The 21,717-nt window shown below is 44.9% G+C and overlaps 1 protein-coding gene across 4 annotated transcripts in view; it reads right to left on the bottom strand.

Moving 5' to 3' along the window:
* Positions 1-645: 645 nt before the first annotated feature.
* SNAP47 (synaptosome associated protein 47) overlaps positions 646-21,717 on the bottom strand; it is a 66,184-nt gene continuing 45,112 nt past the window's right edge. The window contains exons 4-6 of one of the 4 annotated variants that reach the window (XM_044948398.2): positions 19,549-19,673; positions 16,736-16,875; positions 1,398-1,527 (exon numbers count right to left, since the gene is read on the bottom strand). In XM_044948398.2, the coding sequence (XP_044804333.1) occupies positions 1,521-1,527; positions 16,736-16,875; positions 19,549-19,673 (272 nt within the window). In that variant the 3' untranslated portion in view covers positions 1,398-1,520. Of the gene's footprint in view, positions 1,528-16,735; positions 16,876-19,548; positions 19,674-21,535; positions 21,692-21,717 lie in introns of those variants that run through there. The other 3 variants (XR_006553580.2, XM_025293938.3, XR_003111617.3) reach the window with 3 other exon arrangements.

The following is a 21,717-nucleotide window of genomic DNA, read 5'->3' as shown; positions in this document are numbered from 1 at the left end:
CCATCAACAGAAGAATGGATAAGAAAGCTGTGGTACATATATACACAATGGAATATTACTCAGCCATTAAAAAGAATACATTTGAATCAGTTCTAATGAGGTGGATGAAACTGGAGCCTATTATACAGAGTGAAGTAAGCCAGAAAGAAAAACACTAATACAGTATGCTAAGGCATATGTATGGAATTTAGAAAGATGGTAACGATAACCCTGTATGCAAGACAGCAAGAGACACAGATGTATAGAACAGTCTTTTGGACTCTGTGGGAGAGGGAGAGGGTGGGATGATTTGGGAGAATGGCATTGAAACATGTATAATATCATATGTGAAATGAATCGCCAGTCCAGGTTCGATGCATGATACTGGATGCTCGGGGCTGGTGCACTGGGACAACCCAGAGGGATGGGATGGGGAGGGAGGTGGGAGGGGGGTTCAGGATGGGGAACACGTGTGCACCTGTGGTGGATTCACGTTGATGTATGGCAAAACAATACAATATTGTAAAGTAATTAGCCTCCAATTAAATAAATTTATATTAAAAAAATAATAATAAATAAAAAAAAAATAGGTGCAGTTTGTACTGTTTTCATGTTTGACTAAAAACTGAGCAGTTAAAGAATATTTCAGGTGTCTACAGGATGATCTCAGGGTGTACCAGGTGTACTCTTAGCTTTTATTAGAACTTACAGTATAACCAAAGAGAAACTGACCTGTCCATCAGAGAAAAACGGAACAACGTGAAGGCAATGAGGTCTGTGCTGAGCAGGCCATGCAGGAGAGGCAGGCTCAGGACCGAATGTAGTTCTGGAGAAGAGATTTTCCTGACAAAGGATACGCCTGCAGTGTTCAAACAGGCAGAGGGTTAGAAATAAGCAGATTCTTTCATAGAGACGTAAATCGTCCTTTTTATGGTTATCAAGAGGAGACAGGATGCAAATACAGCTAGTTGTGCCCTGGAGACCTGGGACTGTGGCCAGGCAAAGTGGTCCCCGAGGCCTGGGTCCAGCTCACCCTCAGAATGAAGACGCCGTGCTGCCGTGGCCACCTCACAGGGCTCAGCCTGTGTTTGAATGTGTGGGTGCCCCTGACTCCCCGGGCAGCCTGGGTGGGCCCTGCAGGCAGGAGCTCACTGTACGTGTAGGCAGAACTCCTGCCCTGCACGTCCAGCTCTCTACAAGGGAGTCCCTGGTGGCGGCTGCGGTCGCCCCGAGCCACTTTCTCGGCAGCCCTGCATCCTGAGGTGGCCGTGCCCCTCCCGGGACAGGCACCTGGGATGGCTTCCCGGGTCTTCATCCCAAAGGAAGCGTGCAGGATCTGAGAACAACGTGCTCTGAAGTGATTCTCATCAGCAGCGGTCAGCCCTATGCTTGCCTGTTCTTCTAAGTCAGTTTCTTCATTCGTCGGTTGTGCTTGTCGATGGTTAAGGTCGTCCGGTCCACAGCTTCAGTGATGCCATCCAAGGCCTCATCCTGTCTCTCCAGCTCTGTTTCGGTGTCTAACGCAAGACTTTTGAGCTTCCTCAGGATCTGCAAGAGAAGCAGAAATGATAGGAGGGGCTGCCTTTTCTGATGCTCTCAAAAACAGATAATATATCTTTCCATTATTTTCAATAATACTTCAGAAAATGTGTAAGTTAATGGAGATGACCAACCAATGTGTAAGTTAATGGGGAGGCTCTGAGCACAGAGCCTCCAGCTCTGACCCGGCTTTGGGTCTCAGTGCTGCCGTTTTCTGGCACTGACCTTCAGCGAGGTAGGGCTGTTGGGAGATGATGCATCCGCTGTCTGGCCCTGCTCCAGGCCATAAACAAGGAGACTGACCACACAGCCCCAGGAGATACATCCCTGAGGCACTGCTGTTTCCAACCCGTGATTTCGATGCTGACCGCCTTGCTGAGAATGTTACCACATCCACATGGAATTCCTGCAAACGGTAGTGGCACGGCGCAGAACCAGGAATCCAGAGGCTACAACTCAGATCTGAGTCCCAGCTCTCACCTCATCACTGCTTCATTTACCTTTCTGCATCCAAGTGCCTAACTGCAGACTGAAGCTGGAAAACCAAAGCTTAAAAAGAAAGGCAACCCCCCTTTTTTGTCTGTATATTTGATATATTTCACACACAAATATAAAAGGCAGAACAAAACAGGAGAAATAGCCAGAGGTGATGAAGCAGGCACACACCACAGCCCCGTGGGCCTACCCAGAAATGCTGGGACAGCCCCGCGAGCGCAGGCCCTGGCGTCCTCCAGGGAGGCAAAGGAGGCACCAGTGAGCACACACACGGAGGACACACAGAGACGCCGAGAGCGCGCAGTGAGCCCGGGGAAGGACGGCTCCCAGACCAAGGGAGCGGACCAGGCTGGACGGCAGCTCCTTGCCCCATTGCCGGGACTCATGTCATACTTCATACAGTTTTATAAACTAGTTGAGAGCAACACTGTATTACTGTGAAATGTACTTTAACTATATACCTACTGAACTGGGGTTTAAAAATTTAATGTCTTTGACAACAAAAAGAAATGATTTTGCGAGAAATCTTAATGACCAACTACTTGCAATAAATATCAATACTGTTCCTCTTTTAAAGAAAGGTTCAGAAAAGGAAGGAACTGCACAATCTGAATTAAGACGAGCCCTTGGTGCCCGGTTTACTAACTCCCGATGGACCAGCCTGCCTACGGATCCATGCAAAGTCCTTTATCACAGGAGGATGGGCCTGACGATGAGCAGCCTGGGTGAGCACCAGAGGAGGACCCCGAGTGCAGCCCTGCTGATGACATATCACACTCCAGACTGAGAGCCACGCCCCGCAGGTCCCACCCAGAGACACGGGCAAGAAAGCTCTGGGCTCCATAGGCGGCCTGGGATAATCCTGAGCAGTGCTACTGCCTGGGAAAGGAGGCCACACCTCAAAGAGAATAAAGTGCAGCCACATGGTGTCTCAGAAGGCATAGTAGTACCTGTGAGGTCAAACGAACCAAAAAGGAATGCCTGAGCACCCGGCCCACCACCCACTGCCTGGGAGAACTCCTCCATCTGATTAACAAGAAACAGAATAGGCAGGGAGATGGTCAGGAGGAGAATACAATCAACTCGTTCCCTAAGAACGGTGGGGCTCAAATGAGATCACAAATGTGAACAAGCTGTGAAAACCATACAGTGCTGTGTAAGGTGCCGCCGCCAAGTCTTCCAATGCTCAGGCTGAAGGAGCCCAGCAACACGCCCCCGCATTTTGGAGGGCGATGTGGAGATGAGGCCCGCTGAGGTCATCCGCAGTTATACGCAAGTCAGTGACAGAGGGAGGATTTACCCCGTCTCTCTTCAAACAAAGCATCATCACAGGGATCTTCGTCATGAGAAAGAAGAATAAATCCTGATCCAAGCTAGCAGTCTCAGACACTACCTTTTTGCGCCCTCTGGGAGCTGGTGGAAACTCCATCAGTTGAGTCACTTGAAAAACTGGACAGAGCTCTGGAAAGTATACCGTGGGGTCAGTCAGCTCTGGAGGGGATGGGCTAGATGACCTCATACAGGAGGTCTTTTCCATCTCTCATTTCTATGATCTCATATGGCTGAGGCCCAGACAGCATAATAAAAAAGTCACCACTCACCACTATGTTAGGCAGGTCCTTCCATGCTGTTCTCTCTGGTCAACTGTTCCTTCCTTATTACCTCCATTTTAGTGTGATAATAAGGCCATTCTACCAGAAACTTGCACAAAATGTCCCCTTTGTCAGACACCTGCATCCTACGTGACACCTTTGAGGAGGTCTCTCTCCTAGGCTGAGTGATTAGGCCACACAGACCCTGTGACTCTCTTTGCAACCTCTACATCCTTGTCAATCACATCAAAACGTGGCCAAGTATATTTTCAACTGAACTGTTTTTCAGGACTACCAGGTTCTAAACTGTAAACACCCACTGTTCGCACATGCACTGATGGCAGGAGACGGGCTTTCAGCAAGGGAGCCGCATGTTCCCTTCCCTGCAGACAGTCAACTGTTTTGTTCTGTTCTGATATTAACAGTGCACACAGAAAACCAGGAAACAGAACTTAGAAGAGATGATAAAAGTCCTCCAAAACCCAAATCCAAATTAGTGCCTGTTAGACAAGCACTGCTGATAATATTGCTTTCTCATCCCAACATCCAAACACTCTCAGAGGAAAGTAAAACTGGGGATTAGAGAGTGTGTGTGTGTGTGTGTGTGTGTATGCGTGTGAGCTCATCTGGGTCTGACTCTTTGCAATCCTTTGGACTGTAGCCTGCCAGGCTCCTCTGTCCATGGGATTTTTCAGGTAAGAATACTGGAGTGGGCGGCCATTCCTCCTCCAGGGGATCTTCCTGACTGAGAGACTGAACCAGCCCTGCAGGCAGATTCTTTACTGCTGAGCCACTGGGGAAGCCACATAGATATTCATCTATATGTATGTATGTGTATATATATATGTGGTTTTGCTTTCTGTGTTCTCATTCCCCAGTTATCTGAAATAAGAATAGAATTTAGGGGACCCCTACAATGTGCCCTAACTATTCTCTGCTAATCCTCAATCTAACTCTGTTTCACAGATGAAGCTGAGAAGGGTGGCTAACTTGCTTGAGTTCCTGGGGTCTAGCTCCTACTGTGGCCCTGACAACCGCTGCATGGACAAGAGATGTCACGGCCATGACTCAGAGATCGCATCACTGAGACACTGAAAGAAACTGCATAAGACGTTAAAAAACGGCAACAGGGCTCTCACCAGGGATAGGCAGTTGATTCACATATCCTAGAACCTGTACCAGCTCTGAGAGCCCTGAGCGACCATGGAAAGATATCCAATTAGGGAGAGCCATACTCGAAATTTCAAAATTTCTAATAAAAAGTAAATAGTATAATTAATTTTAATAATATATTTTATTTAAACCAAATAACCCAAAACATTATCATTTAAACATGTGAGTGGGTGCTCAGTTGTGTCCAACTCTGCAATCCCAAGGACTGTAGCCAACCGGACTTTACTGTCCATGGAATTTTCATGGCAAGAATACTGGAGTGGATTACCATTTCCTTCTCAAGGGGATCTTCCCAACCCAGAGATCGAACCCGTGTCCTTGGCGTCTCCTGCAATTGGCAGGTGGATTCTTTACCACTAGCGCCACCTGAGAAGCCCCCCATTTAAACATGAAGTCAATAAACATTAACGAGAGATTTTATATTCATTCTTTTTTTATATGAAGTTCTCACAAGCTACTTGGAGAACTCGGACCAGCTGCTTTTTAAGTGCTCAGGACCCACACGTGCCCAGTGGCCTCTGTGCCAGCTGGCACAGGCCCGTATCGCCACGCGACAGCACTCTCACCAAGGACCACTTTGCGTGACGGATGCTGTGTGTCCTACACTTCCACAGCCATCTTTCTCTAGCGGATGAATCAACCGCCTCTTTTCCAAAATGAAACAGTGGCAAGAGCAAGAACACCTATATTCTTGAGTCTATGCTTAATAAACACAGTAGTAAAAGGCACATACAACTTATTTTGTGAACAGGAACAGCTGACATGACTACAAAAGTTGAGCATTTTACCGAGTATATGAGTCCAAATAAAGACTGGTTCCTGTTGAGTTTCATTTGGAAAAAGTTTCACTGAGATGGTCTTAAAAATAGCACTCGTTCTATGCAGCCTGTTGAGACCCTTGGTTGGTCTGCCAAAACTGCACTTGAAATTAATTAATACTGCAAAAACACAAGTGAGATCTTTAAAGCTACCAAGTCTGCGAAGAAAATTACTGAGTAAACCTTCAAACTACTAGTATCTCTGGAATACTGGTTCAGTGTCTTTTTCCTTTAAGAAAGGGATTGAAGTAATTAAATGGCATCGTGTGCATTCCATATAACATGGGATGGAAAGAATGGAGAATATGAAGTCTGGCCAAACCTTAAAACAGTTGTTACTTCTGTGGCCCAGGATGACAAGCTGTCTAGTCATCAATGCACGATGTTGCCAGCCTCTGGAATATCAACGGGGCTCTCAGACGAACCTTCACTGGGCTCTGACTCAAAGACCAGGGTCAAAATGGACTCTTCCCCAAGTCTCTGCTCCACTAATAAACAAACCCAGCAGCCAGCCATCATCCAGCTACATTTGTACCTAACACAGAAATTATGTGATTAATAGTACATTGAGTTTTAGGAAAAACTTTGATAAATTCCCAAGAAATATATAGTGCACATAAGTTCAAGTTAAGACAAAATAACATGTATGCCAGTATCTCTGGGAGCAGAGATTCCTTGGGAAAACACCACAGAAACGCTCAATGCTCTTCAGCTCAGGAGTCACAGGCGCTCAACAAAGCCAGAGCAGGAGGCTTGGTTCCCCACAGGCAGGATGCTGGCCTCACTCACGAGCCTCAGGAACCAGGAAGTGGGAGAGCAGAGATGACTCAGACAGGAAGTGGGAGGTACCACATGGTCCCCAGGACAGAGCAGAAGTTTCTGTCTTCTCTGGAAGAGGAAGACCTTCTGCTCGGCCACATGCTACAGTGACCTCCATCTCTGCCATGTCGCAGACCTCAGAACAGCGGCACAGACACCATCTGGGTCGACAGAAGAGCAGATACAGAGATCCTTTAGCTTTCCAACCATTTTCACTTTGTTTATAAAAAAAGAAAATAAATTATGGAAAAATGGCTCACCCAGTAGAGGAAGCTCCCTTACCAAAACAGACGTATGCCTCACGCCAGCTATCAAGGTGTGAAAGCCTGGGAATCAGAGGCCCCAAGCTCTGCTGTAAGTAGAGCCTGGAACATGTAGGCTTGTGCTTTCGCTGTGTAAGGACATGGCCTTAATGTTTCTACAAAGCCTATAATATGCTAGTTGTTGCCTCACTTATAGTCTGAAAAAAGAAAGTGTTTTGTTCTACCTCACAATAAAACTCCAGGATTTAGACTATTAGTCTATTTAAGTACCTAAAATGAGTAGGAGAAGGAAACGGCAGCCCACTCCAGTATTCTTGCCTGAGAACCCATACACAGAGGAGCCTGGTGGCCTCCAGTCCATGGGGGTGAAGGGGTATCACAACAAAGAAGTCGGAAATGGCTTAGCGACTGGACAACAGAGTCAGTTTAATATTAGCTAGACTGTCTGCCTTGATCTTGTTATCAAACTGACCCACTGAAAGACTGAATTTTCTTGCAGTAAGAAACTAGCAACCATTTAAGAACAGAGCTGGGATAAATCAAGCTGTCTGCAGTTCTACCATTTGGGACTATTAACATGCTGTAGAGAAGGCAAAGAGGGAAAAATTGGCTCCCTCTCAACCAAAGCTCTAGAGGCTGTACAGAATATTCTAGGCTACAATCTGTCACATTCAGCACTCACAGGCCACCCCTGTGCCCCACCCTGCCCTCTCTGCATTCCCTGAGGTCCTGAGGGCAACCTGTGATGCACAGGGGCAGGAAAGGGTTCTCTTTTAAGGAGCACCCCTCTTCATAACCCTCTCGCAGCACAGAGAGTTGAGCATAAACCTGCCTTACGCACCAGGGCTGTGTCTGTACAAGACTTTGAGAGCTGAGTCTTCAGGGATCTGTTAGCCCTCACTTGAAGTCTGCTGAATAGCGTGGTTACAGACACCGCAACGGCCCACAGCAAAGATGGCCCCTTTAGCTCACGGCCTGGGCAAGGAAAGCACCTCCCAGGACTATAGAGAAGTCCTGGGAACCAAGCTGCTATCAGACTGTAAACAGAGCTTCCCATGATGAGAACCATGTTTTTAAGAGAGGAATGGAATCCCTACCAAGTGAAATGCTCAATAAACTGAAGGTTCATCTTACATTAGGAAGTAAGTGCCTCAGTGGGGACTTCTCAGGACACGAAATAAAGAGAAAATGCATTAATTTGGAAGTTCTTCAGAGCTGACTGGGGCACAAACATTTGGGACCCCACTGGTAAATTTGCTCAGAACAGAATTCTGCTCCATATAATACCAGCCTCACCCTCACTTCAAAGCAAGCCTCAAGTAGGGGACCCTGTTTTGTAAAACGTGATAGTAGCATTTTATCTGCTGAAGGCCACATGGCTCACTTGGCAACGGCACTTACTGGCCATGGGAGCTATGTCTCCAACAAGTAGTCTCCAGCCCTGTGCTACAGATCGGATGGACAGAGGACGCTGCCCAAGGCCATGAAGCTTCCCCAGTACCGTGTCCATGTATTCAGTGCAATTTTACATTTAAATACTGCATAAAACCAACTTTCCAGCCTGAACCAAAACCCACCAAATACTAGTTAACTATTTTTTAAAAGTTAAAAAAGATGCTGGTAATGGATGAGATATCCCAATAGAAAATCTGTTGGGTGCACCATCTGCACCCAACAGATGTACAAAGCATACTCCACTTGAATCAGTGGAACCCGCAGTCCCCTCCAGGGCACACAGAACATCCTCCAGGACAGACCACATGGCAGGCCTCAAAATAAGCCTCAACTTAAGACTGAAGTAATAGAAAGTACCTTCACAGTGGAAAGAAACTAGAAATCTGGAAAAATAAAAAAAAACTTACAAATATGTGGAAATACAACACTCTTTAACAACCAATGGGTCAAACAGGGAAATTAGTAAACTCTCTAAGACAAATGAAAATAAAACCACAACATACTAAAATAGTAGCAAACTGAACCCAAGTAGAATTTACCTCAGAATGCAAGGGTGGTTCAGACTTAGAAAATCAATTCATGCAATATACCATACTGTTAGAACAAACAGAAAAAACATATACAATCAACTCAACTGATGCAGAAACAGCAATGACAAAACCCAACATCCTTTCATGATAAAAACCTTAGAAAAGCAGGACTAAAAAAGAACTTCCTTATATGATAAAAGAAACCTAACCTATCCTTCTGAAACTATTCCAAAAACCTGCAGAGGAAGAAACACTTCAAAAAGAAAAAAAGAAGGAAATACTTTCAAACTAATTCCATGAGGCAGGCGGATTCTTTACCGCTGAGCCCCTGAGGAAGCGGCCCCCGCCCCGCCCACTGTTGGTGGGGATGTAAACTGGGACAGCCATTATGGAGAACAGTTTGGAGGTTCCTTAAGAAACTAAAAACAGAGATACTATATGATCCGGCAATCCCACTCCTGAGCACATACCTGGAGAAGAATCAAAATTCTAAAAGATACAATTCAAAAATTGGTACTTCTAGCTCTGTGAAAAATGCCATTGGTGATTTGGTGAGGATTGCACTGAACCCATAGATTGCTTTGGAAAGTATAGTCGTGCTGACAATATTGAGCCCGCTCATCCAGGAGCACGGCACTCGCGCTCCATCTGCTTGTGTGGCCTTGCTTTCTTTCAGCAGTGTCTTGCAGCTGTCTGCATACGGGTCTTCTGTGTCTGTAGGGACGTTTATTGCAGGTGTTTTATTCTTGTTGTTGCAGTGGTGTCGCAGGATTGTTTAATTTCTGTTTCTGATTTTTCACTGTTAGTATATAGAACACAAGGCATTTCTATGTGTTAATTTTATATCTTGTGATTTTACCAAATTCACTGATTAGCTCTAGTAATTTTCTGGTGGTGCCTTTAGGGTTTTCTATGTGTAGTATAATGTCATCTGAAAACAGTAAGAGTTTTACTTCTTCTTTTCCAATCTGGATTCCTTTTATTTTTCTTCTCTGATTGCCACAGCCAGGCCTTCTAAAACCATGTTGAATAACAGTGGCAAGAGTGGGCATCCTCCATATGACCCAGCAATCCCACTACTGGACATATACCCTGAGAAAACCACAATTCAGAAAGACACATGAACCCCAGTGTTCATTATAGCACTGTTTACAATAGCCAGGGCATGGAAGCAAGCTAGATGTCCACTGACAGATACCGACGTTGTGGTAACACACCACCACATTTAAAACAGAGATCCAAGAAGGACCTACTGTACAGCACAGGGAACTCTGCTCCATGTGATGTGGCAGCGTGGATGGCAGGGGAGTCTGCGGGAGAATGGATACACGCACACGTACGTCTGAGTCCCTTCACTGTTCACCTGAGACTGCCACAACACTGTTAGCTGGCTATGCCCCAGTACAAAATAAAGTTTTTTATTTAAAATTGTACATATATGTAATAGAATATTACAGCTCATTAATATTAATAATTAGTATTAATATTACAGCTCATTAATACCCAGTCCCATCACTTCATGGGAAATAGATGGGCAAACAGTGGAAACAGTGTCAGACTTTATTCTTGGGGCTCCAAATCACTGCAGATGGTGAAATTAAATTAAAAGACGCTTACTCCTTGGAAGGAAAGTTATGACCAACCTAGATAGCATATTGCAAAGCAGAGACATTACTCTGCCAACAAAGGTCCATCTAGTCAAGGCTATAGTTTTTCCAGTAGTCATGTATAGATGTGAGAGTTGGACTGTGAGGAAAGCTGAGCACCGAAGAATTGATGCTTTTGAACTGTGGTGTTGGAGAAGACTCTTGAGAGTCCCTTGGACTGCAAGGAGATCCAACCAGTCCATTCTAAAGGAGATCAGCCCTGGGTGTTCTTTGGAAGGAATGATGCTAAAGCTGAAACTCCAGTACTTTGGCCACCTCATGCAAAGAGTTGACTCATTGGAAAAGACTCTGATGCTGGGAGGGATTGGGGGCAGGAGGAGAAGGGGACGACAGAGGATGAGACGGCTGGATGGCATCACTGACTCGATGGACGTGAGTCTGAGTGAACTCCGGGAGATGGTGATGGACAGGGAGGCCTGGCGTGCTGCATTTCATGGGGTCGCAAAGAGTCGGACATGACTGAGCGACAGAACTGAACTGAACTGAATATTACAGAGCGTTAATACCTCAGCTATTAAAAGGAATGAATTTGAGTCAGTTGAACTGAGGTGGATGAACTTAGAGCCTGTTATACAAAATGAAGTAAGTCAGAAAAAGACAAATATTGTATATTAACACATATATATGGAATCTAGGGAAATAGTGCTGATGAGCCTATCTACAGGGCAGGAATAGATATGCAGATGTAGAGAACGGATGTGTGCACACAGCAGGGGAAGGAGAGAGCTGGATGAATTGAGAGTAACACTGAAATACATGCATTACCATGCGCAAAACAGATTACTAGTTGGAAGCTGCTGTATGACACAGGGAGTTCAGGCCAGTGTTCTCTGACCACCTAGAAGGATGGGGGCTTGGGATGGGGTGGAGGAGGGAGGCTCAAGAGGAAGGGGATGTACGTATACTTACACCTGATTCATGCTGTTGTACGGCACAGGCCAATACAACATTGTAAAGCAATAATCCTCCAATTAAAAGTAAATAAAAGATACATGTACCCCAGTGTTCACTGCAGCACTATTTACAATAGCCAGGACACAGAAGCAACCTAAATGTCCACTGACAGAGAAGTGAATAAAGAAGATGTGGAACATATATACACACACACACACACACACACACACATATATATACACACAATGGAATATTACTCAGCCATTGAAAAGAATGAAATAATGCCATGTGCAGCAACATGAATGAACCTGGAGATTATTATACTAAGTAAAGTCAGACAAAGAAATACAAATATCTTTCTTTGATATTCCATATGATATTGTTTATATTTGGTAGTTGTTGTTCAGTCACTCAGTCGTGTCTGACTCTTTGCGACCCCATGGACTGCAGCATTCCAGGCTTCCCTGTCCTTTACCATCTCCTTAAGCTTGTTCAAACTCATGTCCATTGAGTCAGTGATACCATCCAACCAATTCATCCTCTGTCATTCCCTTCTCTTCCTGCCCTCAATCTTTCCCAGCATCAGGGTTTCTCTAATGAGTCAGCTTTTTGCATCAGGTGGCCAAAGTACTGGAGTTTCAGCTTCAGCATCAGTCCTTCTAATGAATATTCAGGATTGATTTCCTTTACGATTGACTAGCTTGATCTCCTTGCAGTCCAAGAGACTCTCAAAAGTCTTCTCCAACACCACAGTTTAAAAGCATCAATTCTTCAGCACTTAGCCTTCTTTAGCCAACTCTCACATTCATACATTACTGGAAAACCCACAGCTTTGACCATACTGACCTTTGTTGGCAAAATAATGCCTCTACTTTTTAATATGCTGTCTAGGTTTGTCATAGCTTTTCTTCCAAGGAGCAAGTGTCTTTTAATTTCATGGCTGCAGTCAGCATCTGCACTGATTTTGGAGCCCAAGAAAATAAGGTCTGTCACGGTTTCCACTGTTTGCCATGAAGTGACGGGACCCGATGCCATGATCTTCGTTTTCTAAATGTTGAGTTTTAGGCCAGCCTTTTCACTACCTTCTTTCACCTTCATCAAGAGGCTCTTTAGTTCTTCTTCACTTTCTGCCATAAGGGTGCTGTCATCTGCGTATCTGAGGTTATTGATATTTCTCCTGGCAATCTTGATTTCAGACTGTACTTTATCCAGCCCGGCATTTCTCATGATGCACTTTGCATAGAAGTTATATAAGCAGGGTGACAATATACAGCCTTGACGTATTCATTTCCCTGTTTTGAACCAGTCTGTTGTTCCATTTCCAGTTTTAACTGCTGCTTCTTGAACTACATACAGGTTTTGCAGGAAAAGTGGTCTGGTATTCCCATCTCTTTAAGAATTTTCCATGTGGAAAATTATATGTAGAACCCCCCTCAAAAAATGATATAAATGAACTTATAAAAACAGTAGATATGACATGAAGGTATGACAGATGGAAATCATAATGAAATACAAATGGAGTATAATATAGGAGATAAATGAATTATTGAGAACATATGTAATGATTAGAAATAGAAGAGCCTGTAATAAAGTAAAAACTTAAAAACATTTTTTAAAAAAGCGCTTATGAAAAATCCAGCTAATAGAAAACTCAATAGGGAAGGACTGAAAGCGTCTGCAAATTAGGAGACAAGAATGCCTACTTTCACCACTGCGACACAGTACTGCTATGCACTGCGAGTCCTAGACAGAGCAAGTAGGCAAGAAAAAGAAATAGGAGGCACCAAACTGAAAAGGAAGAAGTAAAACTGTCTCTCTTTTCACATGTTAACTGGTAACACTTGCTAGTGCTCATCTGTGTCCGACTCTGTGAGCGCATGGACTGTAGCCCGCCAGTATCTGTCCATGGAACTCTACAGGCAAGAAGACTGGAGTGGGTTGCCATTTTCTACTCCAGGGGATATTCCCAACCCACATTTCTTGCATCTCTTGCCTTGACAGGCAGATTCTTTACCACTGCACCACTTGGGAAGCCCCATTTTCATATGACATGATCCTGTACACAGACTATCTCAAAGAATGCTGCTGCTGCTGCTGCTGCTGCTGCTAAGCTAATTAAAACGTTTAGCAAAGTTACAGGATCAACACACAAAAACCAGCTGTGTTTCTAAACAGCAGCAATGAAGAATCTGAAAAAGAAATTAAGAAAATAACCCTGACAAAGAAATAATATGGCAGCTAATTAAAAAGCTAAACATAAAATTATCCTACAACCAAGCAATTCTACTCTAAAGTATATGTACAAAAGAACAAAAGCAGAGACTCAAATACTCGTGCATGAATGTGTGTGGCAGCATTCACAGTGGTCAAAGGCTGGAAATAACCCAAGTGTCCATCAGCGATGAACAGATATCACAAAGCATGTTTTATCCATACAACAGAAGATTATTCACCTAAAAAAGGAAAGAAGTACTGATTCATGCTACAAGATGGATCAGCCTTGAAAACATTAAGCTAAGTGAAAAAAGCCCGAAACAAAAGGACTATAATACTTACAGGAGGTTCCTGTGCTTGCGCTCAGCGGCTCAGTCATGTCTGACTCTGGACCCCATGGACTGTAGCCTGCCAGGCTCCTCTGTCATGGGACTTCCCAGGCAAGAATATGGAGTGGGTTGCCATTTCCTACTCCAGGGGATCTTCCCGACCCAGGGATTGAACCTGCATCTCCTGCATTGGCAAGTGGATTCTTTACCACTGCACCACTTGGAAAGCCCATTGGAGGGTCCTAGAATAGGCAAATTCATAGAAACAGAGAGAAGATTAGACATTACCAGGAACTGGAGAGAGGTGAAATGTGGAGTTATTGTTTCACTATAACAGATTCTGTTGGGGTGATAAGAGAACTCTGGAAATAAAACCATTAGTGGTGATGGTTGCAAAACATTTTTGAATGTAATTAATACTATGTATATAGTTAAAATAGAAAAAAAAAATTTTTAGTAGTTAAAATGACAAGATTTTATTCTATATATTCTACCACAATAACAAACGTGGTTATAATATACAAAACCTTCCACAGGCAGGTACTCAATAACAGTATAATCAAACACTTGATTTTAAGACTTGAGGTTCATTCAAAAGCTGACCAAGAACACAGGAAAATGTTCTGAAGGGTGAACAAGTCATCCTCCAAAACGAAATGCCTGAGCATCTGTTTCTTGCCCCTTGGCATTCTACTTTCTGCACCAACAAGCAGCTGCTCTAGAATTTGTTCCCTGAGATGCTGGTACATTCTGGAATCACAAAATCTTAGAGTTCCTTATCTGGCAGCTTCTTCCCATCCACAGTTCCCAGGGGTAACAGAAAGTACAGAGTACATCCCCAAGATTCATCTGCGTGGGTATCTGGACCTAAAGGACAGGTGCCTCCCATGCAGCTCAGGCTCACACCACAGCCTCTGTGTGGAGGAGGTCCAGCGCGCCCACACAGCTTTCTCTGTCAACTGCAGAGGGCACACAGCCACGCACTTGGACTGACCCTCTCATCATCAACAGTCACTGTCGCAGACAAGGGCCTCTGCTAGAATGGTGACCATGCCCAACATACTGGAATTCTGAAGGCTGCTATGGAGAAGAGCTGGTTGCCCCAGGCAATTACAGAGGGCATCAGTGGGAGGCACATGAAACCACAGCAAGCAGGGCTGGGCTAGGCAGTGGGGGCACCACGTGTCTGTCTGTCTGTCAAAGCAGTGCTCATGGTTACCAGTGACCCAGCTAACCAACAGAGCAGACAGGAAAACCAGAAATGAATAAGTGAGGCATGGCAGTTTTCTGTAACTCAGCTTTCCTTTCACTGTGGCAGATGCTGCATTAGATGGTAGGTATTGGAACACACTACAAGTCAGTGCCTTTGCTTTTCAGAAGTGGAGACTGGGACCAGGGGAGCGAAGCAGCCTTCCCAGGACTACAGAGACTGCAGGCAAGGCTGGGACCAGAGCCGGGATGCCCAGTTCCTAAGCCAGGGCTCATCCTAGGCCATGTGACCTTTCACTGAAATGTGCCCTGTATGTGGACAACAAAAGCTGCTAGCTACCTTTTCCTCTTCTAATGGCTTAACATTTAGAAATGACATGGGATATGATGTCAGAAACATTTATTAGTAATTCACAATTAGAGTAACACATATATAAATAAACGGCCTACTTCGTTTCTAATATTCAGACTGGTATCAAAGCCATAAATAAAAATACTAACTTTCTAACTGTGCCCCATAATTAACAAATGAAATGAACTGTGTGAAAAAGATTCAGAAGACAGCAGAGAACAATAACAAGAGAACCTGAGGAGAATGAGTAAAAACCTGAAATCATCTCATCTCTCCTTATTTAAAAATCTTCAATGATTCCAAGCTACTTACAGGACAAAATCCAGACTCCTTTGAGTGGACATGTCCAGCTCCCTGTCCCCAGGCCCCGCCACAGAGCCCATTCCAAAACAGGTGTTGGCACGCCCTCCCAGCACTGGTCAGCGGTCCTATAGCTGGTGGAATGTATTACCACTACCTTTCTACTTTTGAAGGCCTACCAGTTTAGCCATTCCCACCTTCATCCTAAGAAGTATCAGTTCTAGAATGTGCATTTCTGGGGTGTGGTTTAGCCTACTGCCACAGCTGATGAGAAGCATCAGGGATTACCACCCCTCACTCATTATCTCAGACTTTGTCCTGACAATTATTCAAGGAAACCCAGATGTGTTGTCTTCTCCAAATAAACAAGTAATACACTGAAGCCAGGGCTATACAATCCCACTAATTCAGACATTTATTTTAGGCTAAAGATCAGTTATGCAAGAAATGAAAGATTCTTTTTTTTCCTGACTAGGAAAGGAGACATGAATTGGGACAAATTTAAATAACTGGGGGAAAAAGTACAAGGAAAAAGACCAGAATGGTGGAGTTACTGAAGACGAAATGTATTTTATAATTTCTACAAAGAAGAAAGAAAAAAGAAAAAAAGATAAGACTATCTTGTAATAAACCATAATGGAAAACAATGTGAAAAAGAATATAAATAGACACACACACAACATATAGAAAGAGAGAAAGAAAAGGACATTAATTTCTTAAGATAGTTAGCAAGGAGAGAGCCATAGCATCCTTTCTGGCCTTGAATTATTTCAGGAACGATCCAGTGAATTACCAGTGCAGATACATGTGGAACTTGGCTCAGCTAATCAACGCAGAGACAAAAGGCCTGGCCCTCAGTCATCTCCCCAGCACAGGCATCCACAGGACTGCCTTTTCAATAAACTCTTCTCCTCATGCCAGCTGACGAGCTAAGTTTTCCAGTAAACCAACTTTCTGACTGAACTGAATGAATCACCTCCATTTTTAATTTTTGTGCTTTGCACTTATTGTTTATAAAGATACCACATACAGTAGGCAAGCTAAATGCCCAAATATAATCAAACAGAAAGTTCAAAACTATGACCTAAAAACTTGCCATGAACCCACACTCTGTGCAGCCCTTTTTCTTGGAAACGATGATGCGCCCGGGGCGAGTCTCCCTTCACTGCTGCTCCGCGGCCGGGGACGCTGAAGAGCCCGAGAAACCATAAGGCCAGAGCCGAGTCAGCTTTCCATTCTGATCCTTTCTTTGGTGAGGGACGGAGGAAGGGTGAAAAAACAAGCACAAGACACAGAAGCGGAGATGAAGAAGTTATGAAGAAACTTTATATAAAATTGCAATGTCCTGAGGACAGAACCATGCCGTTTTTGTCTTATCACTTCCAAATGCTCTATCAAATACACGGGAGCCACAGACTGAGTAACGAAAGAGCAGGAGTTCTGAGGCAGGAAAGGTTAGCACATCAGACATTGGAAATGATTCACGGGATTCTGCCAAACCCCTCTGAGGGACTCTGATTCCTCTCCCGGCCTCCTCCACCACGTGCCCTCCCACAGCGGATGGTGGACAGCCACAGCTACGCAGCAGATGGGGCCCAATTGTAGCCCACATGCCTGCTGCAGAGGCCCAGCACAGAGGGAGCTGGCACACCACGCTGAGCATGCTGCTCCCTGAGGAAATCACAGCGCGTCTTCTCTCTAGCACCCCAACTGCACTTTAAGTCACCAAAATCCATTTTCACGTAATGACTTTAATAGCATCTGCAGCAGAAACCACAGATGAATGGAGGGAGATTTTCTTGCATTTTCATTTTCCCTAGAAATTTAACTCATTCCTACCTATGCCTGAGCTTCAGCTACACAGCTCAAAATTCTTCTCTAAATATGAAACATGTGTTTTACCTCAAAAAGACAACCTCGTATGAAACTACGTTCTCCCTGCAGGGAAGGAGAGTGAGACAGCTAACTAGCACAAAGGCCCGCCCCTCTTGTGGGTAGGTCCTGCCAGCCCAACCGCTCAGGGATCACCACGTCCTCTGCCCCAAAGCCAGCATCCTGATTCATGACCATGGCATCTGCTGTTCCCAGCACGGACGCCACAGGGCTCACTGAGACTTGTTGATGACAGTCAGGACCAACCACATAGACACAAGCTTTGGGGGGAAGAATGGCGACCTCAGTGGTTACTGAGGAATCTTCTTCTACTCTTAGCTGTTGGTGCATCCATCCCGATCTCTCCCATTCTACCCATCTAGCTTTTAGGGGAAGGACACACTGGACATGATAGCAGAGATTGTTTATTTGAAATTGGAAGGACCCTCTCAAACTACATGGCCACCAGTAGAATTAACAGATAAGATTATGCATTTCCCATGAAAAAGCCATGTTCTTGCTCCAGTCTCAGCACAATGGTGGGACACAGAAGAGCTCGTCTCAGCCACAGACATCTTCGTTGGAGGGTGAGAGAAGGGACTCAGATCCCACCAGTCTGAGGCCTGTATGTACCCTCATTCACTTTCACAAAAACAGGCTAAGTTTGCCTTCATGGTACAAAGCTTTCTCAAGTCCCAAGACAGAAAAGATCTGTAGTGTTCTGTAGTCAATAAGCCCATCAAAAGAAGGGATTAGTAAGCTGCAAAATTTGCTAGTTGCAGCTAGAAAGCAGCATGTCTACGTGTCATTACTAAAAGTGATTAAGTCAGATCAGAAGGAATAAGTGACAAATGTTTAAAATACCCCATAGTAAAAGATGAACATTTTTCCCCCAAAAGGAAAAAGCTGAGCTTAAAGGAGTCTATGCCTATGTAGACACTATGTAGAATAAAATTATCTAAAAACAGTTTTAAAAGCCATACAGTCTCTTACAGGCTTTGATGACATTTGTGGGGTGCCACCAACAAATTAGTCTCTCCAAAACGGAGCCTGAATCTGATGGAGCCTCTAGAGCGACAAACTGCCCTACAAGAACCAAGGCAGAGGAGACAGCTCGCTGCCTGCTGGGAGCTGGGGACCAAGGAAGTAATATGTTGCAAGTTGCAAAATTCTGACAGAGAAACAATTCAGCTTCTTTCATCAAATAAAGTGCAAAAGAAGAAGAAGAGATGACAGAGGAAAGTTGTGAATGAAAGGCACTTCACTAATGCAACACAGGGGCCTTCTGAGGATCCCGATCGGAACAAACATGTGACCCATTTTCCTAAATGAGGGACTAAGGGAAACCTGAGTGCTGGCTGACGTGTGATGACATCAAGGAACCTACCTTTTACTTTTTTAAGGTGAGTATGGTACTGTGCTGATTTTTTAAAACAGTTCTTTCGTTTAAAGCTACTGAAATATTTATGAATGAAATGACACAATGTCTAGGTATTTGCTACATACTTATTAAAAAGGAGAAAAAAAGGCCCCTGTGTTGTCCAGCATTAACATAGGAAGGTAAATTGAAAGTATTTCTATCGAATATTGTTTAAATTTCAATTTCCTGCACAAACAGTGGCAAGCCTTCTCAAGAACCGGTGTTCAACACTTGAACGCTAACTATATAGTTAGTTAACCCTAACTATACATGCCCAGCTAGTGCACACACACACAGGTGCTGCACATGTGTGCACACAGTGCATACACCACACATGCATACATGTACATGTACAGAGCATATGTGTGCACACACACACATACAAGAGGCAAGACTACTGCGTGTGCACAGGAATGCTATGTATATCTGCATGCCACAAAATGAAAGGAATCAGAATGGGCAATGCCTTTATTCTCCTTTTTCAAGCCACAGGGAGCTGAGCAAATCAGGTGGATATCCCAACATTCCCGTGTAGGTGAGAGGCAAGCGTAATCAGTGGAAAATTGTTTTTAGGCAAGAAAGAGAAGCTGCCTGCAGGGGAGGATATAACAGTATGAATGCATGTTACCTGTCCCAGTTCCTGGGTGTCTTCCTCAGAAATTACTGGCTCACTTGTCTGCAGCTGAAGTGGCCTCCCTTCCTGGCTCCCTGAGGAGGATTCACAGTGCGTGGCTTGGTCCATCAGTCCAGATGCTGAAATGTAAAGTCAAACACAGTGGCATTTTCCAGAAGGTGTGAACAACACAAGCACATTCAGAACTTCAGAAAAAGTGGTGTTTAAGACGGTCCGAGCTCTTAGGTTGACAGTGTTCTCGCAGTCATCTATGGGCGCAGAGCCCCTGTGCTTGCCAGAGCAGTAAGTGTAGTGGACTCACTTGGCTGAGCCTCTGCTTAGCTGACCGAATGTGGGACCTGCCTGAGCCTTGCCTTCTATCCCAACCCAGGGCTGCTTCCTTACCCAACACTGATCAGAGTGTACAACACGGTAAATACTCGGGATCTTGTTCTATAAGTGACTTTGAGAAGAAAGATCTTTATCCAGGAGTATATATTATTTAGTCACTAAATTGTGTCCAACTCTTTTGGACCCCATGGACTGTGTAGCCCACCAGGCTCCTCTGTCCATGGGATTTCCCAGGCAAGAACACTGGAGTGGGTTGCCATTTCCTTCTCCAGTTTATTAGGATGCTGGAAAGATGAAAGCATATTGGTCTGAGAACCAGCATCTGGATTCCAGGACCAACTCCTTTGAGCAGCTTGCTCTGCTTCAGCAGAATGGGAGGGCAGAAATGGGACGCCCCCACTTCCTTCCAAGGACCGTCAGGGCAGTAAGCAGCACCGCCTTCTGGCAGAGTGGCCTAGAGCAGCTGATAAGTGCATCGTTAGGAAAGGAAATTCATCTTGGGGTCCAGTTCTTGCTGGGGCTGAAGAGTAGGAATACAGCTGGGAACTCTAGGGTATGCTAACTGCACAAGTCCCTGCTCCCAGGGGAAAGAACAGCCACCTCCAACAGGCACACAGTATCCCCGTATTCTTGTTTCCTAAAAAATTTCTTACAAACTAACACTCCCTGAAATTCCCTAACTGAGCAGAGAAGACATGAGGATGAGAGCGTGTTTCCTGAGATACTCGAATCTCGGTCAGATAGAGTGAGCTCAGGAACCAGCTGATGCAAAGCAAAACCTGCATGGAGGCAAGGGCAGGGGGTCCACACTGCAGACCTGAGCACGCCCCTGGGAAGGAGACCCTAGGAGAGATGCTTGCCCTTTAACTGTGCACACCTGTGAGAAGTGCAACCTACACACGACTGCTACACCGTCACATACACCTTGGGAGTCACAACACACAAACCTTAGTACAGACCATGCACTCGGGTTGCTTTTCTATTCTTTATATAAAAGCTGCTTGCAATCAACCAAACTGATTTCACAACCCGTGTTCTACAATCCCCAAAGTGCCACTACTCCATCATCCTAAGGGCTTATTAAATAAAGAACTTTCCACAGCATACAACTCACTGTTGGTTGGTCTTACGAGACCTGAATGTTTTTAAAAAAAAAAAAAAAAAAAAAAGACCTGAATGTCACTAAGATGTTACCTAATAAAAAGCATTTTCTAACACATTAGCAACAGAACACCATCAGAGCTAAACTGGAGAACAGAGGACGTGTTCTACTAACTATTATCAGCCTAAAGGAAAAGCTAACTAATGCACATGACCTTAAAATGTTATCAGTGGTAACTTGACGGCCAAGCGCACTTCATTTGTCTATGTTAACAGTGGGTCTCTGGCCTAGTGGGTGAAAGCGAACTCCTCGGTCAGCCTACATCCTTCTCCCTAGTCTGCTCCCTGACCCTGCAGACTCCTGCTCCTGCCACCTGGCACCCTGCCCCAGCATACTGGCCCCGCCCACCATGCACCCCACTGCACGTGTCATGCAGACAGATGTCCCCTAGCCCGAGTCTGGAGACGTGTTCTCTGCTCAGCCCTTCCATCACAGCAAGCCCCTCATCTGTCCTGGCGCCGTTCAGCTTACACAGGGGCAGGGACTCGCCTGGTGCTGTGCTGCTGCTTGCCTCTTTCGGCATCTGTTGGAACTGGGCTCCCCCCAGCTGGCTTCTCTGGGAGCAAGGCCCACATCTGATTCACACTCGTGCACTTGTGCCCTGCTCCTTCACTGTCACTCTGGTTTCCATTCCAACAGCTACAGCTGCATGACAGGCAGAAACACACTAC

The sequence above is a fragment of the Bubalus bubalis genome, chromosome 9, assembly GCF_019923935.1.
Source record: "Bubalus bubalis isolate 160015118507 breed Murrah chromosome 9, NDDB_SH_1, whole genome shotgun sequence".
In the NCBI taxonomy this organism is placed as follows: Eukaryota; Metazoa; Chordata; class Mammalia; order Artiodactyla; family Bovidae; genus Bubalus; species Bubalus bubalis.
This window is presented reverse-complemented; position numbering and strand designations above follow the sequence as displayed.